The sequence below is a fragment of the Dryas octopetala genome, chromosome 6 (assembly GCF_963921425.1).
Source record: "Dryas octopetala chromosome 6, drDryOcto1.1, whole genome shotgun sequence".
NCBI classification, from domain to species: domain Eukaryota; kingdom Viridiplantae; phylum Streptophyta; class Magnoliopsida; order Rosales; family Rosaceae; genus Dryas; species Dryas octopetala.
In genome coordinates, this window is record NC_141371.1 from 18,190,058 (window position 1) to 18,215,619 (window position 25,562).

The 25,562-nt window shown below is 37.8% G+C and overlaps 1 protein-coding gene across 1 annotated transcript; it reads right to left on the minus strand.

Annotated features, from left to right (window-relative positions):
• Positions 1-17,543: 17,543 nt before the first annotated feature.
• Positions 17,544-24,839, minus strand: LOC147282998 (casein kinase 1-like protein HD16). The gene is made up of 17 exons (XM_086246276.1): positions 24,624-24,839; positions 23,409-23,870; positions 22,886-23,011; positions 22,727-22,800; positions 22,520-22,589; positions 22,378-22,433; positions 22,163-22,234; positions 21,946-22,040; positions 21,719-21,785; positions 21,505-21,634; positions 21,190-21,405; positions 20,956-21,086; positions 19,781-19,955; positions 19,591-19,681; positions 18,765-18,922; positions 18,448-18,636; positions 17,544-18,013 (listed from the first exon to the last, which is right to left on the minus strand). Exons 2-17 carry the CDS (start codon positions 23,820-23,822, stop codon positions 17,954-17,956), a joined length of 2,124 nt encoding a protein of 707 aa, XP_086102402.1. The 5' UTR covers positions 23,823-23,870; positions 24,624-24,839; the 3' UTR covers positions 17,544-17,953.
• Positions 24,840-25,562: the final 723 nt, after the last annotated feature.

Genomic DNA, 25,562 nt, shown 5'->3' on the forward strand with positions numbered 1-25,562 from the left:
ACAATCCTGGCCAACTGGCCAAACATCTGCTGCATCTACTACACCTTACTCGTCTGCTCCGCATATGCTGCTCTCAATTCTTCTAGTTGACCCTTCAACAGCTGCACTTCAGTGGTCAGGTTGACTAATTCTGCAGATGGCTAAGATGAAGACCCGGCGCTGAGATCACGAACCCGACCCGCTCCCATTCCGCGTATCTCCCTACCACGCCTAACACCCAGTGTCTCCGTCATAATACGAAGACCGGCATCGCGTTCAGGGACTGAGATCGACTCCAACGGAGTGTCCGGAGGGTACTGGCTAGCCACCTCCTCCAAATAACTCGCCTTTTTGGCGAGCATCTCAGCCTTCAAAATATTATACACAAGTTAGGAATTAGGAAATCAAATACAAATATTTAAATTTGTGAAATAAAACTAAAATATAAAAAACTAACGTGCTTCGCCTTGCCCTTGTCGTTGCCGGGTCGGACATAAACATCCCCGTAGTTGTCGACCTCCGGAAATTGCGAACCAGCCTGAAAAAGAATGTAATGTTGACAAAAACTCAAACAATACTAAGGAATATATATATATATTAAATTAAATAATAGCGCACCTGACGATACGACTCCACCCGGTATGAGAAGGGCATGGAACCACCATAATGATCAATCCTTGTGGGCGCTTTCCGGTTCTGAAGATTGGCATTCGACTTCCTCTGTTAAATATTAAGCAAATTGTAAATGCACATATTAGTGTATACCCAATAAAGGAATAACATAAGAAAAAATAATTTTGAAGTCCTAAAATGATATAACATACCAAAAATTCCGGACTCTGAAAATGAGTGCACAACCACTGCCACTGATCAAGCCGAGCTGCCATCTCCGGAGGAGGGCTGGCCAATGCCTCAGCTGCCGATCCAAACATATTATATTCTCTGTGCAGCTCGTGCTTCCATTGTGTGTAAACTTTTCTCAATAACTTCTCCATATACCTAGCTACATCCGGATCCTCCATTCGAATGTCAGAGTTTACCTGAAAAAAATGCAATTATCAAATTGTTAGAAATGATCAAATTAATCATTTTATATTAATCGAAATGTACTCACAGAAATGGAGCCCATAATGCTCCTCTTGATGGCGTCATCAACCTTTTCCCAACTGGGGAAAAGCATGGGGCATTCACCACGGATAATCGATCCGACAAAGGAAGCGAAAGTACTATGGACCTCCTTGCTCGATCGTAGGTGATCTTGCTCAAGAACGATTCGAATCCTCTCGTTCGTCATGCGAGTGATTCGCGACGCCTTCAACCCTCTACTTATCCTCCTCGTGGTTTTGGTACCTAAAAAAGCAAATATAACATATTAATTTCACAGTAATCTTATAACATCTAAATAAAATTAAACATAAACACAAGTGATGTGAAAACATTTTTCTTACTCTTTGATGATGAGGCAGTACGAGTGGATGATGCAACATTATCATATGCACAATAACGGTAACCACGTCGGGCCCTCCGTGCCGACTGAATCGCAGACCCAGTATTAGATGAGAGATCTGGGGGTATCACCGGGGTCGATTCGCCCTGGGCTATGAGGTCGGGCTGTACTGCAAGGGCGGGCTGGCCTGCAGGGGCGGACATGGATGCTGAACTGGACCTCCGAGATCCACCCCTGTTCGAGATCAAACTCATCTGCACAATTCAATAAATATTTATGTTAGTAAAAAAGAAAACTAAAGTAATAACTTACTAATCTGAATCATCATTATCACTTACTAATATGAATCACCATTATCAATTACTAATCTGAATCACCACTAGAAATACTCATTTCATCATCATCATCGATACCATCAACATCATCATCTTCATATTCATCTTCATCTTCATCTTCATCTTCATCTTCATCTTCATCTGCATCATCTTCATCATCATCGATGAAATCATTAACATCAATTCGGGGAAGTGGCCCAAGATCAATTGATAAGGCATCGATCTCAATTGGAGGAACGTCATGTATCTCGACTTGTTGTATGATAACATCATTGTTGTATGGATTGGGTATGGTCGAAGATGAATCCTCTTGATAGGCCACGTCATCCTGATTTTCTTTTTCCGGAATATCCCATATATTTCGATTCTGAATCATCTGAGCTACTTTCCAACCCACACCCGCCTTAGGGTCATCCAGATAACATACTGGTTTTGCCATTGTGGCAAGAATAAATGGATCATCCTCATACTATCGAGTGTTTGTATTCACAGATATTAAGTCGTAATCGAATTTAATACTATTGTTCCTATTCGGGTCTGTATTAAACCAATGACACTTAAATAACACAACTTGAAAGCGATGCGAGTACAAGACTTGATGTACACTCGTCAGCTTGCCGTAGAAATCAACCGTGCCAGTCTCTAAGTTCTCTACACAAACCCCGCTATTTTGAGTGCTCAAGATGGCATCTCGTTCTACAGTTAAAAACTTGACTCCATTCACATTACATCCGGAAAACGTTTCAACCCATTGAATATCACTCGCCAAACTCATTAACTTCTTGTATAACGGCGAATTATCATCAGTCAGCTTTTCCATCTGGTAAAAAAAGACAATGGAATTAATATATTACAAAAAATTTACAAACACATGAACGAACTGATCATTATTGTCAGTAATCACTTACATGTTCCTTAAACTATTTAGGAAACAATTCCCGATGCTTTTTCTGTACACGTTCCATGTCCCATCTTGGATAGTCGCGCTTCATTAGTTCCTCATGCTCAATGCGTAAAGAGTCAACTTCTTCGCAATTGTTGAGTATGAACCAATGAGCCACCTCCATATCGTGTTTCGAGAATTCAACAGCTGATTTAGGGGCTTCGCCAAATGGTCGTGTAATTTGAGAAAAGACAGAAAGTGTCTCATTTTTTTCACCACCGTCGTCGTTGCGTTGGGAGCGATTGAATGACGTCTCAACACTGCTGAGATACATTGCACAGTACGTGATGGATTCATTTGCAATGTATGCCTCTGCTATGGAGCCTTCGGGGCGTGCCCGGTTTCGGACGTACCTTTTGTAATTACCCAACATTCTGCAAATGTAATTACATAGTGAGAAAACTTTTATGAGTAACATAGAGCTGAACTTGGAGAATAGTAATGAAATAGTTTAGGAATTGTTACCTTTCTATTGGGTACATCCACCGATAATTGACTGGCCCAGCAAGAATTGCCTCTTGCGGTAAATGTATCATTAAATGAATCATTATATGAAAAAAGGCCGGTGGAAATATTTGTTCAAATTTGCATATGATGTACACAATCTCATCTTTCAATTTTGATATGTCCGACACGCGCAACGTCTTAGCGCAGATATGCTGAAAGAACCTCGACAACCCAACAATCGGTTCAACTACATCTTCGGGCAAAAACTTTCGAATACCCACCGGAAGCAGACTTGCAATAAAACATGACAATCATGACTTTTCAAGCCCTAAATTTTTCCAGACTCGATTTTCACATTTCGAGAGATATTGGCCGCGTATCCATCTGGAAATTTGACCAATGCAAGAAACTTTAAGAATTCTTTCTTATCCACAGGCTTCATGGTATAAAATGGATGTTTCTTTATCATTTTATCACCTTTCTTCGTTAACCACAAATGTTTCCTGATGCCCATTTCTTGCAAATCTTGTCGAGCCTTAATTGTGTCCTTTGATTTTCCCTCAATGCCCAAAATTGTCTCCACCAAACTTTCGCACACGTTCTTCTCAATATGCATTACATCGAGATTGTACCTGATTTTCAACTTGGACCAATACTCCAACTCGAAGAATATCGACTTGTTTGTCCAATTTAGATGGGTAGGTGACCTTGGCATATTTCGTTCTTTGTTAGAAGGATGTTTACCAATCCGGCCAAATTCTAAGTTATTCAACTGCCTCAAGATGTCATCACCAGATAATTCTTTAGGTTTCACGCCCATCTCCTTTTTTCCGTCAAAGGCCTCCTTACTGTGACGCCATTTATGATCCCCCGGCAACCATCTTCGGAGGCCCATATAACATACTTTACCACTGTGCCAAGCGGAAGTTATATCTTTATTACAAGTAGGACATGCCATATAACCCTTGGTGCTCCAGCCTGATAAATTCTCAGAAGCTGAGAAATCATTTATTGTCCACATGACTGCCGCACGCAAGGAAAACATTGTTTCGGTGGACTTATCATATGTCGGCACACCATTTTGCCACAATTCTTTTAGCTCATCAATCAACGGCCACAAATATACATCGATCTCCTTGCCAGGGGATTGCGGTCCTGGAATTAATAGCGTCATAATTGTGAATTCTTTTTTCATGCATTTCCAGGGAGGAAAATTATAAGGAACCACGACCACTGGCCAAGTGCTGTGAGATGTGCTCATATTTCCGAATGGATTAAATCCATCAGTAGCAAGTCCTAATCTGACATTTCGTGGATCTGCTGCAAAATCCGGATATATCTTGTCAAATTCTTTCCATGCGCTTCCGTCTGCAGGATATCTCATCACATCATCCTCAACCCGCTTATCTTTGTGCCACCTCATGTCACTTGCAGTATGTGTCGACATGTACAATCGTTGCAACCTTGGCTTAAGTGGGAAATAACGCAACACCTTTTGCGGAATCTGTTTCTTTCTCTCTACAGACTTGTTCTTATATCTCGGTTCATTGCACACAGGGCATTTATCCTTCCCTTGGTGTTCTTTGTAAAACAATACACAATCATTCTTGCATGCATGAATCTTTTCATATCCCAAACCGAGATCTTTCAACACCTTATTCGCAAGATAATGGGTTTCAGGTATATGATTGTTCTTTGGAAGGCATTCGTTTCAAAATCTTCATCAACTGATCATAACTTCAATTCGAATGTTGATTAAGTACTTTCCAATGCATTAACTCCACAACAGCAGTTAGCACTGAGAACTCTTCACAACCAGAGTACAATTCCCGCTGAGCTTGTTTCAACAATCTCTCGTACTTATCAAACTCTTCTCTTTGGACTTCGGGCAACCCATCATCTTGATCCATATTATCGCTCTCTGTATCATCCTGACTGACTTCGTGATCTAGCGATGCATATGGATAAGCATCGTTTATTATGCCCATCACTTGGTCATTATCATCAGCAACAGATTCAATAGGCTGCAGAATTGTTCGGGTCTCCGAGGAAGTCGAAGCATAAACTCTCGGTTCACCATGATAATACCATGTCGTATAGTTGTGTGACATCCCATATTTCACCAAATGAATTCTGACTTCACGCACTGTCTTCCATAAAGAGTTGTTACAATTCCGGCACGGACACCTTATATTATTCTGAGCATTGACATGTTCTTGTGCAACTTGGATAAATGACTCGATTCCATACAAATATTCATCACTAACACAATTCGTATTACGTATCCACTGTCGGTCCATGATGCCTGTTTCCATATTACACGACAATTAGAAAACGATGCGTCACCATTCTTCGTCTTCTTATGCCTCCGGTAAGGGCCCTATCCCATTCGAGAATGCACATATGTGTCGTGGTTGTTGGCTCACACGACGTAGTTTAGATCTGGGAAAATTTCGGCAGCATCTCCCTATGGTTCTCCAAGTGCACGACGTAGATATTTAAAACAAATATCTAGTATGCACTCGAAGAACACATAAGGAGATGTTGCCGAAATTTTCTCAGATCAAAACCACATCACATGAACCGCTAACCACAACACATAATTGTGCACTCACAAACTGTCCATGGGTAATTTGGACAATTCAAGAATCATATTGGAGCGCAGTCACGCCCAGCGCCCATGCGCGCGTCCAATAGACTCTCGAACGGGTCTAAGGTGAATTTAAATTTAGTGTACAAAGTTATCCACTGATAACTTCGCACGACTAGTTAAATGTACAAAGTTATCGATTGATAACTTCGCACAAGCGCTTCGTGCCACATAACCTCACCCAGTACTCGAGGAGTGCTGGACTACGTCATCGGAAATTTTGCAATTACAACTAAACTAAATGTAACATACAAACTAAACTATAATTAATCTAACAATATACATATAAGCATACAAACAAACTATTAAATTTTAGCATATAAAAACATACAAATTAATTAATCAATTTTATAATTAATTTTAACATACAAACTAATTCACTCAAAAATTTAATACAATTATATATGAAACATTAAATACTAAATCATACAAAAACTTAACTAAAAGATAGATTAAACACATACCTCACCAAAAATGCAATTATCCTTCACAACAAATGCAATACTATCCTTCCTTCATCAAAAAAATAAATCATTGTCAAATATGAGCCCAACATCAATCTAAATTCAGATTTCACAACCAAACCACTAAATTAAAAAAACCCACAACATTAACTAATTACCACTAAAATCAGAAATTTCACAACCAATTTATGCAAAATCCACAACAAGTACAAAATCCACAATATTATAAAACATAAAATACATAAAATACCATAAAAAACATAAAATACCAAAAAAAAAACATAAAATACCCATAAAAAACAAAAAATACCCCAAAAAAAAAAAACAAAATACTTGTGTGGGGGGGGGGGTGTTGAGTTGGTTTCGGCTTGGAGGGGGGGTTTTTGGGTGAGCTGGTTTCGGCTGGGGGGGGATGGGTTTCGGGGGAGGGTGGGTTTCGGCGAGGGTGGATTTTCAGGGGAGGGGGTTTTTGGGTTTCGGGGAAGGAGGGAGGAGGAGGAGGGAAGGGCGAGGCCGCCGGCGCGCTGAGAGGGAGTGAGAGCTGAGGGAAGGAGGAGTGCGCGCTGCGAGGGCGAGGGAGTGAGTGAGAGGGAGTGACTGAAGTGAACCCAGAAATGGGTTAAACTTAAAGACTTTGGGCGACGAACATGAATTCGTCGCCCAAAGTAACTTTAGGCGAGGAATTAACAAGTTCGTCGCCCAAAGATACTTGGGGCGACGGAATTAAGTTCGTCGCCCAAAGCTACATTTCGTCGCCCAAAGTTGAATTTTTTTATGAACCATGATCGTTCATACGTTCAAGCTCCAATACCAAACTTCTAGATCTCCAATTGACCTAATATTTTAGAGGAATGATCTTTGAGTGACAAACTAATAAATGAACGGTTCAAATCGTTAAAAACACAATCGACATATAAGGTTCTACATATAAATCAGTGGTTTTTGCACTTGAAGAATAAAATTATATCAACTCTTTCGTTAAAACCTTGTAGCTTCAATAATTGTGAAGACCACAACGTGATTATCACAATCAGAGCCATTCATCATATATGTTCATACTCAAAGATCAACCCTGAAAAAAATCGGCTCAATCGGAGTTCATTTACCCGTTCGATTATTATTATAAAAATCAAGATCGTTCATACATCCTAAATGCTAAACCTAACTTCTACATCTCCAATTGAGTTAATTTTTTGCATGGATGATCTTTGAGTGAGGCACTAAGGAATGATCGGTTCGGATCGTTAAAAACATAATACAAAAGTGATCTTCTACATACAAATACACTTGAAGAGTATAATTATATTAACTTTTGGGTAGAAATTTTGGCGATTCAACAATTTGTGAAGACTACAATGTGATTTCAACGATCGGAACCGTTCATTCTATTCGTTTATACTGGAAGATCATCCCTGCAAAAAATTGGCTAAATCGGAATTCATCTCATACTTCGATTCGTATTAGCAATTTCTTGATCGTTCATACATTTGAGCACCGTTACATAACTTTTACATCTCCAATAATCCTAATTTTTTGCAATGCTGATCTTTCAATGAAGAATTAAAAATTGAACGGTTCGGATCGTTGGAAACACGATCGCATTGTATGATTAACATACATATAATTGTACCCAAAAAAAAAAGGGAATGACCCTTTGGGCGACGAACAAATTCCTCGCCCAAACATATTTTGGGCGACGAACAGAATTTCGTCACCCAAAGAGCCTTTGGGCGAGGAATATGTATATTCCTCGCCCAAAATGAGTTTGGGCGACGAAATATTTTGTCACCCAAAAGTATGTTTGGGCGACAAATTTACGTTTTCCTCGCCCAAAGACACTTTAGGCGACGAACATGTATATTCCTCGCCCAATGTATTTCTCAATTAATTATTTGTCGCGTATGTTTAGGCGACGAGATGAGTTCGTCGCCCAAAGTAACTTTGGGCGAGGAACGTGTTATTCGTCGCCCAAACCTCCTTTGGGCGACGGACCTGTTCGTCGCCCAAACCTTTATGACATTGAGCGACAAATGTTATTGTTCGTCGCCCTAAATTTCTTTGGGCGACGAATATATGTTCGTCGCCCAAATATGTTTTTCTTGTAGTGATATGTAACCTGTGCTTAATTGCGTTGTTTCATTTTATGCAGTCAAAGTATATTGAACAAGCACACAAGACATCAGTGGCTTCTCAAGTCTAAAGACTAGTCAGTATCTATCATAACCTCAGAGACCCTTTTATGTCTTAAAGCTCCATGTAGGATTCTTTGCTGGGTCAAGTTCAGTGAACATTCCTCCAAGCACACGCCCACATACATGCTCTAGTGTCACCACACTATGGCATGAGACTCTTGATTAAGCAAGCCTATGTGCTTCTCTTGATTTACATTAGAATGTTAATGCCAGTTAACATTTTCTTCCTCGACTAGGAATGTTCAGGAATCTAATTATCTGATAACATGAGTCTCAATGGCTTCCTAGCTCATCATGTTTCCTCACTTAGATATTCATGAACGCATTCATTCACCTACATGATGATCCTAAAGTTTCTAGTGTAATGAACAATGTTTATGCCCTATTAATGTGCAGTTGAAATTAATTGAAATATCTCAGTCACTTCAACCAAACACCTTTGGTTAACCAATTTCCATTAGCTTTATGTAGAATTTCCAACAGTCTCCAACTTGCATTAAAACTAACTAGTTATACAAATACCCATGTATTCGTATCTAACATTTGATGCCTATTTAATTTTCACGCAAGTGTCAAGACTTAGGCAAATGGGATGTCAAGATTATCCATTAATATATATATAGGGTTTAGGGACTATTATATATATCTATGACATAAGAGAAAACGTACTTCATGTTTCTCCTATATATATTCCTTATACGGTTAAAAACATTATTCACTACACTGGAACTCTAGCACATATGCTTGCTTACTCTGGGTTGGTGAGTCTTGTGCCACATTGTAGGGACACTGGAGCAGGTATATGGGTGCGTGCTTAGAGACACGTGTTGTCGTTTTCTTAGAGCAAATTAATTAACACAAATACTTACCAAAGTTCTAAGTTTATTCGCAAGTGCACGAATCGCATGGTAGCAAAAGGTGCAAAGTACGAGGTCGATCCCACAAAGAATGAGTTTAGTATCAATAAACCAACTCAACATGACATATATATTAGAATACTAACTGATATAGGGATATAGGGGTTTTGATTTAGGTTGAAACGCACACAAACACACGCACTACACGACATTGTTAAGAATTCAGAATCCACCACATATTATAATATTAGAACTATTATGGTGACATGCAATTCAAAGTGAACACATACAATAAAGTTTTCCAGCCGGGAGGCTTTGATTATTGGACACTCGCCTAACTATTGTTTTCTTTATTCAAAAATTAAGAGCTTGATTATCACAACTTAGTTAACTCACGTGTTCTTAGATAACTTGATTATAGTCTACCTAAGTTGTTAACCATGCAAGAGTCATTAAGATTATATGAAAACGACAAACACATAGAGCATGATAGTATCTTGATTATCGATCTATATGACATCTATGAAACCTATTCATCAAAGATACCTCCTTCTTAGGATACCTCCTTGTTACCTACTGAATTGATTTGCTTGATTATCACCTCTCAATTTCATAACAACTACTAGATGCACATATAACCTAAGGTGATCAGTCAAAGGCGCAACACAAATAATATCAATTAAACTAGACAATAGAAGTTTATTGCATGCAAACATCACATTAAATCACATGGCTTTATTTCATTAACCATAAGTCCATATTGATCAAATAATAAAAGCTTCATCATTATCTTAACACTGCAAAACTAAATTCAAATCATGAACATAACATTAAAGAAACAAGATATATATATTGCCAATCCATTGTTGATTAACAAAACAACTACGAAGAAACAAAAAAAAACAAAAAAACAAAAGAAGAAGACAATAAGAAACACGGGTAGCTGTGGCAAGGCTTAAGGCACAAGCTAGGGTTCGGCAAAATCCTCTTCCCTTTTGTGTCACGCCTGTAACGCCCCAATCCTAGGGCCCAAAAATACACTGAAACCTTGTCCTTTAAACCTCTTTTCAAAGAATGAGTCATGCACTTAATATACTAAATAAATACGTTAAATAAATCAGAGTGTGAGCCCAAAACATTTATGTAAAATTCACTGCATAAAATCAATTAAATCAAATTAGAATAGATCTCACTGCCTCGTCTTCTCCTCACTGCCTTCTCAGCCTGCTTAACCTGCAAAACATCAACAACCACACTGTACCATATCCATGGTACACCGGGTCATTCAAAAAAATAACCCGGTAAGCTCACTAGAGCTCGTATGAGTGAAATGACTTAAACAATGATCCTCAAATAATTCTTCAATTTCCATACTTAATAATAATCCACAATAAGTATCCATAATTACTCAATCACATCACAAATTCATCAACAAATCATCCAAGCATCAAAATAAACAAAATTCCTCAAATTCACATCTTAAATCCCATCAATAAATAATAATCCTCATTCTGGCAAATCAATTACCTAAACGTCAACTATTAACCTCAATCTCGAATCATTCATATCCTAACTCATAACCTCAATGCATAATGCATTCATCAATTCCATCCTCAAGATTCAAGCCTAGACCTACCCAGTCCTAGTCAAATCAAGTCCTAGCAAACAAATGCACGCAAGAAATCCAACAAACAGTTAAACTAACTAATTTCACTCACGTCACTCTTTGAAATCCCCCTAATCTCACTCACGTCGCTCTTTGGAATCTCCCTAATCTCACTCACGTCGCTCTTTGAAAATTCTCATAATCTCACTCTTTGGAATCCCCCAGCTTAAAATTTATTTTCAAAATCTCTTCCTTCAAATTTATTTTTAAATCCCTTCAAACCGTAAATCAACTCTGAAAGTAACACAGTTCTCAAGCTGAAATCAATATTATCAACTGTATATAAATAATTTAGGCTAAAAACTTTCAACTCAAATAAACCTCGATATACTGAAAAAGCAATGAAACCGTACAACGAAGAAGTATCAAATCTGAACTGATTTAAAACACAAGGTCTTACTGAAATGTCATTTAAAATATTTACTTATGCAAATTCATTTCTCAAAGTACTCCACAACTGAAAAACTCACACCACACTAGTACCCGGGGAACTGCTGGTCATACACCGCCGAGTCATCTCTAGGCAAGTGCAGAGCAAATTTATACCTGCTGTGATGCTGGTCATACACCGCCGACTAGGCAAGTGCAGACCAAATTTATACCTGCTGTGATGCTGGTCATACACCGCCGACTAGGCAAGTGCAGAGCGAGTGCTGGTCGTACACTGCCAACTAGGCAAGTGCAGAGCGAGTGCTGGTCATACACCGCCGAGTCATCTCTAGGCGAGTGCAGAGCAAATATACACCTGCTGAAGGGGGTACTAATATGGCGGTTTGAAACCGCTTCTGTATACCTCAATCAACCACATCTCAAAATACTCCTTCAGATAAAAACTGAAATTTATTTCTTCAAAAAAATACACTTAAATAAATCATTTTCAAATTATAAAAACTGCTAGATTCAAATCATTTCCGAAGGACGAAAATTCAATAATAAAACTTCTCCAAAATAATGCCAAAAACCATTTCCAGAAACTATCCATACCCAATTAAATCAAGAAGATAGTTGAATTATAAAATGTGCAAAACATTTCGAAAACCAGAGATCTACTCATAGTCTACCCTGAGCTACACCGAAACCTTCTCCGAAATTAATTCCTACTCACGCCCCCTCACTTGTTTGTCATCCCTACTCACAGTCTACTGTATAATAATTGCTTAATCCTCACTTATATACCTCGACAACAAATATTTCTTCTCTAATCCAGCAATTATCGTCATTCCTTGATCCTCGAAAATAGTCATTCTCATCAAATCAGTGCTTAATCCCAGGGCAACTCTATAAATTCCCAACTAATTTCTTAGCCTCAAATCCTCGTCAATTCATTTTCCTAATTCAAATCCTACACCTAGTCTTCTCTAACGTAAAGCGGCAAATCCATAAAACAAACAATTCATCTACAGAACTCAATAGAATAACCAAATAAGTTTCACTCACAGTCTAACCACGCGAAATGACGAAAATGCCCTTCTTGGCTCCTTTGCTCGGATCTCAAATCCGGCAGCATAACGACATCGGGAATGCGATTTCCCGAGCCCGTGTACCACAAGCTTCGGGTGACTGGCCAGAGGCCAAAAATCAACAATTCCAGCCATCGGTGTGGCCAAACGCGACGGGACCCGCGGTGGTCCGTGGTGGTCAACCTGGGACGACGGCCAATTCTCGCCGGAAATGGCCGAAACTGGCCGGAGAAGACGATCGGACAACCATCTTCGATCCACCGCCGTTTGAGGTCATCGGAGCATGGGGTAACCACTGGGAGACTCGCCGTGGCCTGGGGAAGAGAACCCAGGTGGTCCGGCGCCGCAACTCCATCGGAAAACGCAGATCGCCGGTGAGGGGAGGCTCGGCTGTTCCGCGTCGTTCCTTCGTCGTGGGTGATCAGCCGAAAAAATGGAGGCCACTGGGAGAGAGAGAGGAGGGAGGCGAGCAGCATGGGCTAAAAACCCAGCCCAACCGCCGCCGGACGCGCCGCCACGCGCCGGTGGCAGGAACGGAGAGGGTGAGGGGCGAGAGAGGCAGACGCGCGGAGAGAGAGAGAGAGAGAGAGAGAGAGAGAGAGAGAGAGAGAGAGAGAGAGTGTGTGTGTGTCTGTTATAAAAATCTGAAATTTTTGGTTTTTAAACCACTTTCGTAAAAATTACAAATTTGCCCTTTACTTCAAAAGCTCCTAACTTTCAAACCATAACTCCAATCGATGCATGCCGCGTGTCTACGAACTCGTGGGATCGAGACCTTTCCAACGTGCCCAAAGTCCAAGGCGAAAGCCCACTAGTTTTAAAAGTCAACTTTTGGGTCAAACCCAATTTAAAACAAAAATTAAAAATTAACCCAAAACCTTTTTAAATTCCAAATAAATTCCCAAAATCCTTAAAATAAAATCGCAAAATATTTAAAATAACTCTTTGAAAAATACGGGGTCTTACACGCCTCCCTCTCTCTCTTCCTCTCTAAAATTCTGAAATTAAAACCACAAGGTGACAAGATTAAGTGTGTTCAGAGATGAGAGAATGAAGGCTTTATATAGAAGTGAGGAGGTGGAGAGGTTGCACTAATATTTCAATGTGGGACAAGTGCATTCCTTGCACCTTAAGACTTAGAAGTTTTGGCTAAGAATGGGCCTTGGGCTGATTTGGGCGTCACTTGATTTTCTGTTCACAGAACTGCTGCACTACCTCCACTAAAACCGCCATATCTTGAGCTAGACATCTCGGAATTAAGATCCGTAAAATTTTCTACGAAGGTAACATCTGTACCTTTCCAATCATATATGGCATGCTATCTAGTTCCATCTGTAGAGGTGCATACATGTTGTCGAAATTCATGCTCACATTTCTAGGGTTTTGACTTCCTTGCAAGTTAAAGATTCTTAGATTCACTTGTGCTGAATCTCCAAATATCATCCTTTCAAATTAAGATTTCAGCATAGAAAAAGTCTTCTAGGGCAAGGAATGGTAACATGGACTTAGTCTTTAGGCTCCTTGAATGTCAACTTGGGCCCCTTCCTTCTTTGCTTACTTAACTTGAGGCCTAATCACTTATAGAAGCTTCTAGAACCTTTGACTTGTGAGTTGAATTTGACCAACTTCTCCTAATCCAATCAGGATTTCCTGCTCCAACTAAGATTTCTCAATTCTGACCTCGGACAATGATGATTCCTCTTCTTCCAGCTTGGTTTTTCCTTGTGTGACTATAAATTCTCTTCTGACTAGGATTTCAGGGTTTTCTAGTTGAGAGAAGGGACCGTACTGTATTGTTGAATAGGTTCGAGGCTAAATTTGGTTTGGGGCCATGAACTGTAGTTGGGTGTCAACGTGATCTGTAAAGTCTAAAGCGCAATTAATTAGAAATAGTTCTAGAATAATTGTAATCCAACTGCCAGATCGAATAAGAACCTAAAGGGTCACACATATACAAATATGTGGGAGACCAAAAGAAAATTAAGGATGATATTGAGGATCAATTATTGATCGCAACTATCGTGACAGGTGTTATTGCCTAAGACTGGGAGTTGACACTTCCTAGTACACTTCCTAGTGGGTCACCCATCCTATTCCTAGTTTTGCTCTAGTGTGAGCTCACTTAATTGTGAGATACTAACGGAGACCTTTAAGCTCTAATGACTTAGTTACTAATTGATGAGGGCAATTAGTATACCCATAAGTCAAGTGATTAATTTGGATTGATCACTTGACATACTCTTTTCTTAAGTGTGATTAATTATCTAATTAATCTACTTAGAGAGTAAGATTGGAAAGTCAAAACTTGGGCTTCTTGACCAAGGCTAAATCATTAATTATTAGGAGAATAATTAATGTTATCTTAATTAGTAGAGTGATAAAAGTGGAAATGTGAAAACCATAAGAATGGGAATCACATGTGACTAAAATTAGACGGAAGAGAAGATAATATATTTTATGGAAAAAAGAATCTCATCCAATCTCATCAATGGATGAGATTGATTGGACCTTTAAGATCCATGGGTGAGGATGGTGATGTCATGCAAGTGATATCACCCATCACATGACTCCCTTAAGGGAGTGTGCGGCGTAGAGAAGGCTTAAGCATCTCTTGTGTTTTGTTCATTCCAACAACACTCTCATCTCTCCTCACCATCCTCTCAAAATCCTAGTTTCTATAAACTCTTATCTTCCTCCATTTGTGTGATCTTACAACTAATCCTTGTTGAGATTAAAGAATCATGCTCATAAGATGAGCCTAGGTCCATGATTCATAGTCACATAAATCTCATGGTTCCTTGTTCTTAGAGAAAGCCATTTTAGCTCACTTTGCTCTAGGATCCCATCGAGGGCATCTCTTAGTTTGTCAATCCTTTTGTGATCTTTCACTAGAGAGATAGGAACCAAGTTGGTGTTAAAAAGGGAGGAGGAAGATGGTCTTCTCACCTTGGCCAAAACCACAAAGGAGAGGAACCCCCACAAGTTGACACAAGGGTTAGCCCTTTTTGGTCTTCAAGGGTCAGTTATGCACCTCTCTCACTTAATCTTAATTTTACATGGTCTACACAAATATGATCTTGGTTTTACAAGAGAAGTTTTTTGAAACTTAGACTATGTGTTCCCTTCAGTCTAACCCAAACCTAACCGGACCGCACCCACCCCTATAGGTTGGAGTGGGACTGGGAGGGGTTTGAGTCTTTTTTGTTTTTGGTTTTTATTTGAATTTTATTATGTTTTAAATTATTAAAGTTTTAAAATAATATTTTATTAATTGCTTTTTTCATGTGGCATTGACATGTCAATGAAAAATGGGTCCACATGTGCCACATAAGCACCACGTAGGCAATTTTAACGAAAAACTTGACGAACTTGACAACAAGTGACATTTTAATACATGAGATGGAGTTTCGGGAGGCAAAGTGAGTCATATAAACTTCTAGGGGGCAAAGTGAGAAAAAACCTTATCTTTTTGGGAGCATTGGTGTGAATTAGCCAATTGAAAAACTTAAAAATGAAAAAAATTGATAGAAAAATCTGAAATTATTAAAGTTCCAAAGTCTCAATCCAAGCTTTTTGGCTTTTTGTTGCTCAATAATGAATACAATGTTCTTGATAATCTCTTTCCTCGATTTGTAGACTATTCGTCGACTATGTATCGACTATGTGTCGACCATTTATCAGATTTAAAACAACAAACTCATATCAAAACAACAAACCTAATTCTCATATCGGAACAACAATCTTCCCTTTTTTTTTTTACGTAGACCACGTAAAGTCTAATAATTAAAAAAATTTAGATGTGCAAGCGAAGCTGGTATTGACCTTTGCGGGCGAAGTCATTGCCATGCCCTCCCAAGTATACCTTCACGAACAACAATAACCCTCTATACCCATCATCATGAGCTTGTCTCTGTCTTTGGAATAAGAGGATTTGCAAAGCTAGGTTTGACTAACAAACCTAGCAAACCAAGAGAAACCTGAGAGGGAAAGTTGGGTGAGAGAGAGAGAGAGAGAGAGAGAGAGAGAGTTTATATTTCAGATATGGAACATCAAAGAAGAAGAGGATGTTGATGTGGGTGGGAGAGAGAAAAGCATTTTTGTCTGAAAATAGACCAAAGTTATAAAAGATAAAGATGGGAGGGAATTGGTAGAAAAGATATTGTTGTATTAAAAATGGCTATTTAATGAAATTTCTCAAAATATAAATGTTATTTTGAGCAAAAAAAAAAAATATATAAACCTTATTAAACATGCCTCAGTTTCCGCCTCACCCAATGACAGATTACCTCAGTTTCCGCTTCACTCCAAATCGAGTGACAGATTACCTCAGGTAGGGATGGCAAAATCTCGCCTCTGAAAATCCCCGTGGGGACCCACTCCGATTAAGTGGGAATACCATCCCCGTCCCCCCCCCCCATATACCCATTTAATAAAAATATTATATTTTAATTTATTATCTTAATTTTGTTGCATGTCTTTAAAATTTAATAATGTTCTCTTTATGATTTAGTGTTATTGTAATATAATATAATAAATTTTAATATATTTCATCTATTATATTATATATTTATATTAAATTGGTATGTTATTAATAAAAAAATATTTTTAAAAAAATAATAGGGCCCCGAATACCCCCGATGGGGACCTGATTACTTAGCGGGGCAAGTATGGTATTGACGCCCCGTTGCCATCCCTAGGCAAGACAATTAGACTAAGCTACTACTAGCCCAACCCAACCAGCTATTTATCTGGGCCCTGTTATTAAACATCTGTTAATTATTTTAACTGAAATTCCATTGGGTACCTATCACATACAAAATAATAGTTTGAAAACTCAATTGGTTAAATTAAAGTTCAGGTACCAACTTAGGAGATTGACCAAAATTTAGGTACCAAAAATGAAAAAAAACAAAACAAAACAAAACAAAATAAAAACCCAAAATCTTTAGGTAAACTTCTTTACTCTCATAGTCAGCCACGATGCTTAATGTTTCTACTAAAATGTAAAAGTAGTAATGGTCTGGGTCACTATATGGAGCAAAGAATTTACGGTTAGATATCGGTGAAATTCTACCGTAGGCAACAATGAAATGCCATGCTCCATGGTGGCCGAGTGAACATAACTGCCACTAAAATCACTTCATATAGTTTGAAGAACAATTACAGTTGATAAATAAGCACAGCACAGCTTGGCTGGCTGGTTGCAGTTACCAGGTGACTATTCTAGGGCATATGTTTTTGACAAACTGTTACCTCACCATCTGAGGTTGGATGAGAACACAATTCTTTTGTTTTTTTTTTTTTTTTTCCCAATTTCAATTGTATCATTTCTCTCTCTGTTACTTTTTACATTCATATAAGAAAATGAGGAAGATATTTTATGAGATGCTTGGCTTTTTCTCTAACTTGCAGGGAAAAGATTATCCAGCTACTCAAAGATCCAACTGTAAAAAGCTCTCTCAAAAATTTGACCAACATTTTTCAGGTATAAAACCACATATACACGACACAAATTAGCAAACAGTCCGGCCATAACAAATTGATGCGATATAGAGATTTTTGGACCATTTTTCCTGCCAAAAAGAAAACAAAAACACAAGATTAGCGGTCATCATATTGATGTAGGTGCAAAAGGAACAAAACAAGGCAGCAGAAGTGCAGTTTCTTATGCATAGGCATGAAACCAACAAATATGGTCAGAAAATCTTAAAAGGGACCAGCAATAATAGCACTCAATTCAAAATTCAAAAATAGATGATGGGGCATGAATACATCATCCATGGAGGTATGCAACTCAACTTTCAGAATCCAGATATTTCAACTCCAGCTAATAAAGTCTAGAACCAAATCAATGAGCAAGGGTCCTTGAGATACTTAAAATATAAAATAAAACTAACACGCGATAATGCTCATGCTCATCATACACAGATGATTTCCAAATTTCATTGAAAGAAGGATTGGGGCCAATATGCACTTGGGAATAATGGTAAACATGTTTCGTATTTACCTTTACATGGCTGCTTGGGAAGGCAGAGGTACGCAGAGTCTCTTGAGTTTCATCCATCAATTTACGTTTTGGTATGCTCAAAATGAAGGCTGCTTGATCACCAGTGGCAGCCATAGATGTTATCCTGTAGCCACTTTCCCATCTCCTGTGTATGCCTTCACTTGGGTATAAAAAATCAAGCTCCACAACCTTGTATTTTCAAGTCAAATATAAGAGGGAGAAATATGAGTTATCTTCAAAACAAGAAAGGTGGGAGGCTCACAAAAGCAACAAAATTTACACATTCGAGAATCTAAAAACTTTACTGTTAGTTATACCTGATCAGAAAATCCAGCATTCCTGGACATAACCACACCCCAGCGATTGCCAGCAGTCGTCATGGATGTCACATGGAAACCTTCCTTCCACTTCTTATTTATCCACTTGAAAGGAAAAGATTCGCTCACTTTGTATGACTGCTGGGTGTAAGGAGTACCTACATACAACACCATGGAGTACAAAAATAACTGCACAGCACAGTGGTCCACTTAAAGGAATAATACATGTTTCTCATTATCAATAATGGGACAATTAAAGTTCCATTTACCAGTACAACATGCAGAGGAGCAAAATTCGTGCACAAAAATGTATGCACCCTGACCCTTTTAATAGCCAAAAAGACACATTCTATTGTGCCCATTGTTATGCTAATGGAGCTAATTCTTCAAGACAGAATTATGCTGACAATGCTAGTTAAACTTACAAAAGGGCATCCTAGAACGAGAATGCTGCTAGAATAAATAAAATGGATAACAAAATTTACAAAAGAGCATCCTAGAATGAGAATGCTGCTTGAACAAAAAACTGAATATGAGAGATAAAAAAAAAAAAAGTCAAACACAACTCCAATATAGCACCAGTTGAAGACAACATCAGAGAAACAAGTAAATATTTCTTTGGCAAAATAAGAAGATAATCTACTGCACCATTGGCTACTTTCACCATGGTATAATCTATATTGAAAAGAAAAAAAAATTGAACAATAGATGCACAAAACTTTACCTGAGACACAAACTAAGAAAACAATTGTACACGAACATACAATCACTTTGACATGTACTACTAGACAACACACAATATTTAATGGTATCAATAAAAACAAACCTTTGGACATAACAACCAGGGAACTCCCATTAGCCGCACCAGCTATTGAACTAATATAGAAATTCTTTTCCCACTGTTCCATAATCCAATCCTGTCAAGAACCAAATAAAGTAAAAAAGTTATCAATACTTCAAGAAGTGCACACATTACTCATAGAAGATGCTGGAACACACTGCTAGCAGATGATAACCTTATGCAGGAAGACAGTTGACAGCTCATAAACCTGGGAAGAGAAACCTGTCCCTGCATCCATGATTAGAGCCCAAAGATTTTGTGCAGAGGCTACAGAGCTGATAAACAATCCATCTTCATTACCCTTGTCAACATGCTGGTGCAGTCTAGTGTCTGCCACATTGTAGTGATATCTACATTTCCAGTGAGATGCCACAGCATCATTATCAAGAAAGGTTCGAGAAGGCCAGATTCAAAACCCTTCAAAATCATTTAAGAGAAGTACATATATATCACCCTATAACTTATGTGTGCACTTGCACCCAAGCATCTTAACTTTTTCCATTTTGTCCATGTATTGTTTTTGTTATAATTTAAATACAGGGACAAAATATAAATTCTGACAAATTTTGAGGGCATGAAGTGTAGTTCATCCATTTAATGTACAAGTGAGAAGACATGTGACACCAGTTTTAAAGAACCATTAGAACCAGAGATAAAAAATATCAAAAAAATAAATAAATATGAGTGTCAATAATTATTAAGTAAAAAGATGAAGAATTAATTCAGGGTCGCAAGCTTAAAACTAATAGAATTTGAAGTCGTCTTCTATGTTCACCTTATATGTCATATTTGCCGATTTGCTCTTTCAAGGGAAATAAAGGCAACATAACAGTATTCTGTATAACAATGTATCATTGATTAAGCATTCATTCATGATTATGCAACACCTTAGAAACTAATATAGAATTACTGAGAGTAATAATGCTTTCCTACATGGTATATAGCATTGCATTTTTTCAATATAACAAATATCAAAAAATGGTTATTTAATTAAGTTTGTTCCAATAATAGAAGACCACCATCATTCTTCATTAGTTAGCTAATTTTCTTAAGCACAACTTCTGGTCAACACAATGAAAATTGTGCTAAATATTACATATACCCTTTTAGGAATTATAAAGAATCATGACAACTGTATAATAACCTTTGCAATGAAAATAAAAGATGTAAAATGCTTCAGCTCGTGGCATCTTTTTTAATGTTTTGTTATGACAATAAGAAGCATATACATATAATATATATATATATATATATACATCCAAATGAGAAACATAAGAAAGAGAAATGTATGAAAATTTCATGCACAATCACATATTATAGGATATCAAATTGAATGAATGTGTAATTCACCTTTGCTTCATTGGACGGCGTGCATTATACACTGAAATCCACTGTGTAGCAGGATTACCTAATCGCACTTTCTTCTTTGGTTGTTCATCTTCTTCCAAATTTATAGCTGTTCTTCCCCGCTTTTGTCCAACCTATTTATGCATTAGAGAACATTGAATAATAAAAAGTCAAAGCCGAAAATCTAAAAAAATAATAATAAGCAAAAGAAAAAGGGAAATGTATAATCAAAACCACCTTTAGAGCTCCATCAATTCTAATTGGTCGTAGCATGCATGGTTCAATCAAGCTTTCAAAGAAAGAAATCAACTTTGCATAATTTGGCTCTTCATCAAACTTCATATTTGTAACAGCTTCAAGAAACTGTCTGAATGGGGGAGGACAGTAGCAACACATAATCTCTGGGGAGGTGGCCATCTTTTTCTTACAAACAAGAAAACTCTTGTTATCCCCCTGTAATTTCAAGCAAAATAAAAAAAGAAGGTTATCAAGACTATATGAAAACCCAATACAAAAAGTTACAAGCAAATTTAAACAATAATTCCAACTCACCTGATACCCCTGCCAGGGTAACCTTCCTTTTATGAGAAATATTAATGTGTATGCCAATGACTCAAGATCATCTCTTCGACTTCCAGTCCGACCTAAATGTGCATGTACACTGGCATATCTTATTGTTCCCCTGCCAAAAGTAGTAATCCCAATATATAAAGGATGGCCAAATAAAAACTGAGCAACAAAAGACAAATGTCTTAGTATTACCAACCTGAATATGTCAGGCCTCTGATCATATTCAACATGCTGACCAGAGGATGCTTCCTTCCATCTAGATGCTGAAACAAAAATGTAAAAAATTACACTTGTATTATTAAAAAGTAACTATGGGGACAGGATTTGCTTCATATGGCTTTTGACTGAAACAAAAATATGGCATAACATGCAAAATGCACAAACAGTTTGTAGTTTTGTGGAAAACACAAAAGAGCAACATACCCAAACCAAGATCAATAAGATATAGCTTCTTCTCATCAGCTGTTCCAGGTTGACCAAGTAAAAAATTCTCGGGTTTTACATCTCCATGCACAAACCTAGTTTTGTGAGGAGGCAAATTCATGAAAACAATTATTAGTGCAACACAAGAGGGGCCCAAGGAGGATTCTAAAGTTGGTTATATGAAAGAGAATACGTCACAGCTTCCGATAAAACTTACCCTTTTAAGTGAAGCTTTTCGAGTATTGATATTGCCTCCATTGCAATGCACGCCACCATACTGGGTGACATCCTGTTGCAGACATAATAATGTAATAAAGGACCAAAAGAAAGAGTGATGCACTCAGGGGATGGGGCACAGATGAATGTACATTTGGTTGCAAGGAGTGTATGTTTGAGAGTGAGAGAGAGAGAGAGAGAGAGAGAATATCTTACGATTGGCCAAGGGAATTCCAAACATCCCAAAGACTGGGTCCAAGTATGTCCATGACCTTGAAATATACATAACATCCGTCAGACAATGTAAATAAGTTTGGAAATCCAATCTGATGGTAAGGAGCTCCAAATCAAATCTCACCAGAATGTAAAAATCTCCTTGGCGACCCTTGTAATGAACCCCAGGAATTCCATAACATCCATTTAGAGTACTGACAACATTAAAAATAAAAAAAGAAGCACATGAATCAGATGAAGGATTAACAATCAAAATAAATATAGATAAAATTTAAAGATTTATATATAACCTACTTGTAGAATATTCAGGAAAAAAGAATACAAAACTTACTTATAAACTTGCCACTCATAAGGAGGGCCGTAATTGCAACCTTTACTATTTCGGTGTTCGAACTTCAAAGCGACCTGCAAAAAGCATCTTAAAATATCATATATTTGTGATTCAGAAAATTGAAATCTGAACAAAGAGATTAAAACCTTTCAGTCATACCTCAATTGCATCAGGTCCAGTCCTATCAGTTCCACCACTAACCCTTCTGCCAACATAAACTTGGCCAAAACCACCTTTACCCAACTTCCTTTCTGTCTTGTACGCAGGTGAGTTACCCACTTGTACCTGCACCCAGCAACCGAAACATTTAATTTCTGTATGGACAACAAGACATGTATTGACCGGTAACTATCAGAATAACACTGATGGTACATTGGCTAACTGAGGCCACAAATCAATATGGACACAAAAATCTTCAAGTTCATTTAAAGAAAATGGCAGTCATCTAATTATATTTGAATTCACCCATTCCACGTCAATTGAAGAGCCAAAGTTGGGAACATGGAGTACTTTCGTAACACCAATAATCAGCTAAATAGAGTAACATCAACGGAGTAATTAGTCATAACAGCTGTCTCTAAATTCTAAAATTAGCAGTCACAAATCAGTGTGATTAAAATTTTATATCTAACACTTAAAGACAAAAATGGACCCAATCAAATGTAATAAGTACGGTCTATACCCTATCGGGAACAGGAGTCCCGCCTGCTTCCTCTTCAACTCCCACAATTTTTTCTGCGCTTCCACCACCCTCCATTGCAATATCCTTATCTGCTACAACTTCCAAACGGTTGTAATTGGGCTCTGCTGCTCCTAAAGCTGCAGCTTCAGGAAGAACCTGGCACGGTTCAGGGTCTAAATCTATCAACCTAATGCCCCGGCCTCTACCAGCTGCAGTCGGCCTTGTGGGTATTGCCGGTGAAGGCCCTTTTGCTACAGCATTACCACCTCTTCCCCTTCCTCCACCAGCTCTCCTCCGAGGTTTATTCTGGGCAGGCAGTTGACAATTTTCGGCTTGACCAATCGGTTGTTGTGATGATGGTTGAAGATCATCAAGCCGCTTTGATCTGCGCACTCCGCTTCGCAACTCTGGCATCCTCAACCCATGCAAATCACATTCCACCCGATAGACCCTTCAGATATTCTGCAACATAAATACCAGAAAAGAAATCATTAAAAATTCTTAAATGAACACAAGTTATGGTATTTTCTTTTTCAGTTAATGGAAAACAAGTTATTGTTACAAGCATAAAACTGAAACAATATCGTAAAAGGAAATCCCTTTGAGCAACCAGAATAGAAACGTTAAACCTACCTAGAGGCCTAAGCCAGACAATAAAAATGGTTGTATCATACTATACTATATTAGAAGATTTATATTATAAAAAAACTGCAACAAAGTCAGAAAATCAAACTACAGTAAAACACTGTATGAAGATTGCCTCAGTTGCTATCTATCGAGAAAAAGTGGCGTACCAAAAAAGCAAACATACAATCATTGGACATAATAATATACTTGAAAAGATCTAATTTTCAAAAACCTAGCAGCAAAGAAAACGTAAAATGTACCTAATAATACAGAATGAATCTATTCTGTTCATAATATATCTTTTCTTTCCATCTCTTAATCCGTCATTAACTTCAACAAAAACCACGCAGTTTCACCAGACTAACACTCAAAACAACGCTGATGATAAGTTTATAACCAAAAACAAATTCAGTTCTAAAAGAGAATCAAACAATTTCATCAACAATATGAATAAAATTCCAAATCGGATCGATTTCGAAGCAATCACCAATCCGATCATCCAAACAAAGTTGAAAACTTTGAATACAAATCGATCATCGAAGATTCAGAAGAAAAACAGCAGAGCAAGAAATCAACGAAATCACTCACCGATCGGTTGCTGAAAACCGAAAAAAGACGAGGATCGGAGGCTGAAACCGATTCAGATACGCACGAAGAAGACGATCGATTCCTTTGAGATCGTCTTGTTCTTCTTCTCAGTGAAAACAAAGCGACACACACACACACACATTTTCCTCTCTTATCAGAAGCTCACCAAAGATTTTCCTTTTTGTCTAATTTGTTTTAAGGTATTGAGAATTTCGAGTACTTATATAGGTGAACCCTGAGCCTGAGCCTGTCTAGTTACATTAAAAAAATATAAAAAATGTATTTATTTATTTATTTATTTATTTTTCTAATTTTTTTCTCACAGAAAAATAAAAAATAACATTTGGTGGTAGTGGTGGTGGTGGTGTGTTCTGGTTGTGATGTTGTGTTTTGTTGTGTCTTTCTCTCTCTAGAAACTCACTCTCTCTCTCTCTCTCTCTCTCTCTCTCTCTCTCTCTCTCTCTCTCTCTCTCTCTCTCTCTCTCTCTCTCTCTCTCTCTCTCTCTCTCTCTCTCTCTCTCTCTCTCTCTCTCTCTGTTTTTGTTGTTGTTGTCGTCTTTGTTTGTGACTTTGTGTTATATATTTATGTGTGTATTGCCCCTCACAATATGTATATGGGTTTGCATCTCTATCTCTCTATAAATGTGTGATGGTATGTGGTGTGGTGTTCAAAGACATGGAGGCATGCAAATGTGGCCTTGTAATAACCAAAAGAATATCTATCTCCCTTTTTATATTTCATAATATTATATGTGCATTTTCACTTCACCTTTTGTCAAATTACAAAATATAAATTTGTGATTGTGATTTTACACAAAACTCCTTAGTATGACCTAATGAGTTTCTTTTCTTTTTTTCTCATTTTTACCAACCTTATATATAAAAAAAAAAATTATAAAAAATTTGTAGAACCAACGTATTATGTGTATATTTCTTGCA

Coding starts and splice junctions, on each gene's coding strand:
- LOC147282998 (XM_086246276.1), bottom strand. CDS start 23,822: ATGCCAGAGTTGCGAAGCGGAGTGCGCAGATCAAAGCGGCTTGATGAT. Junction 23,012..23,408: donor GGACTCCTGTTCCCGATAGG/GTATAGACCGTA, acceptor TGCTGGGTGCAG/GTACAAGTGGGTAACTCACC. Junction 21,087..21,189: donor GAATTGATGGAGCTCTAAAG/GTGGTTTTGATT, acceptor ATGCATAAATAG/GTTGGACAAAAGCGGGGAAG.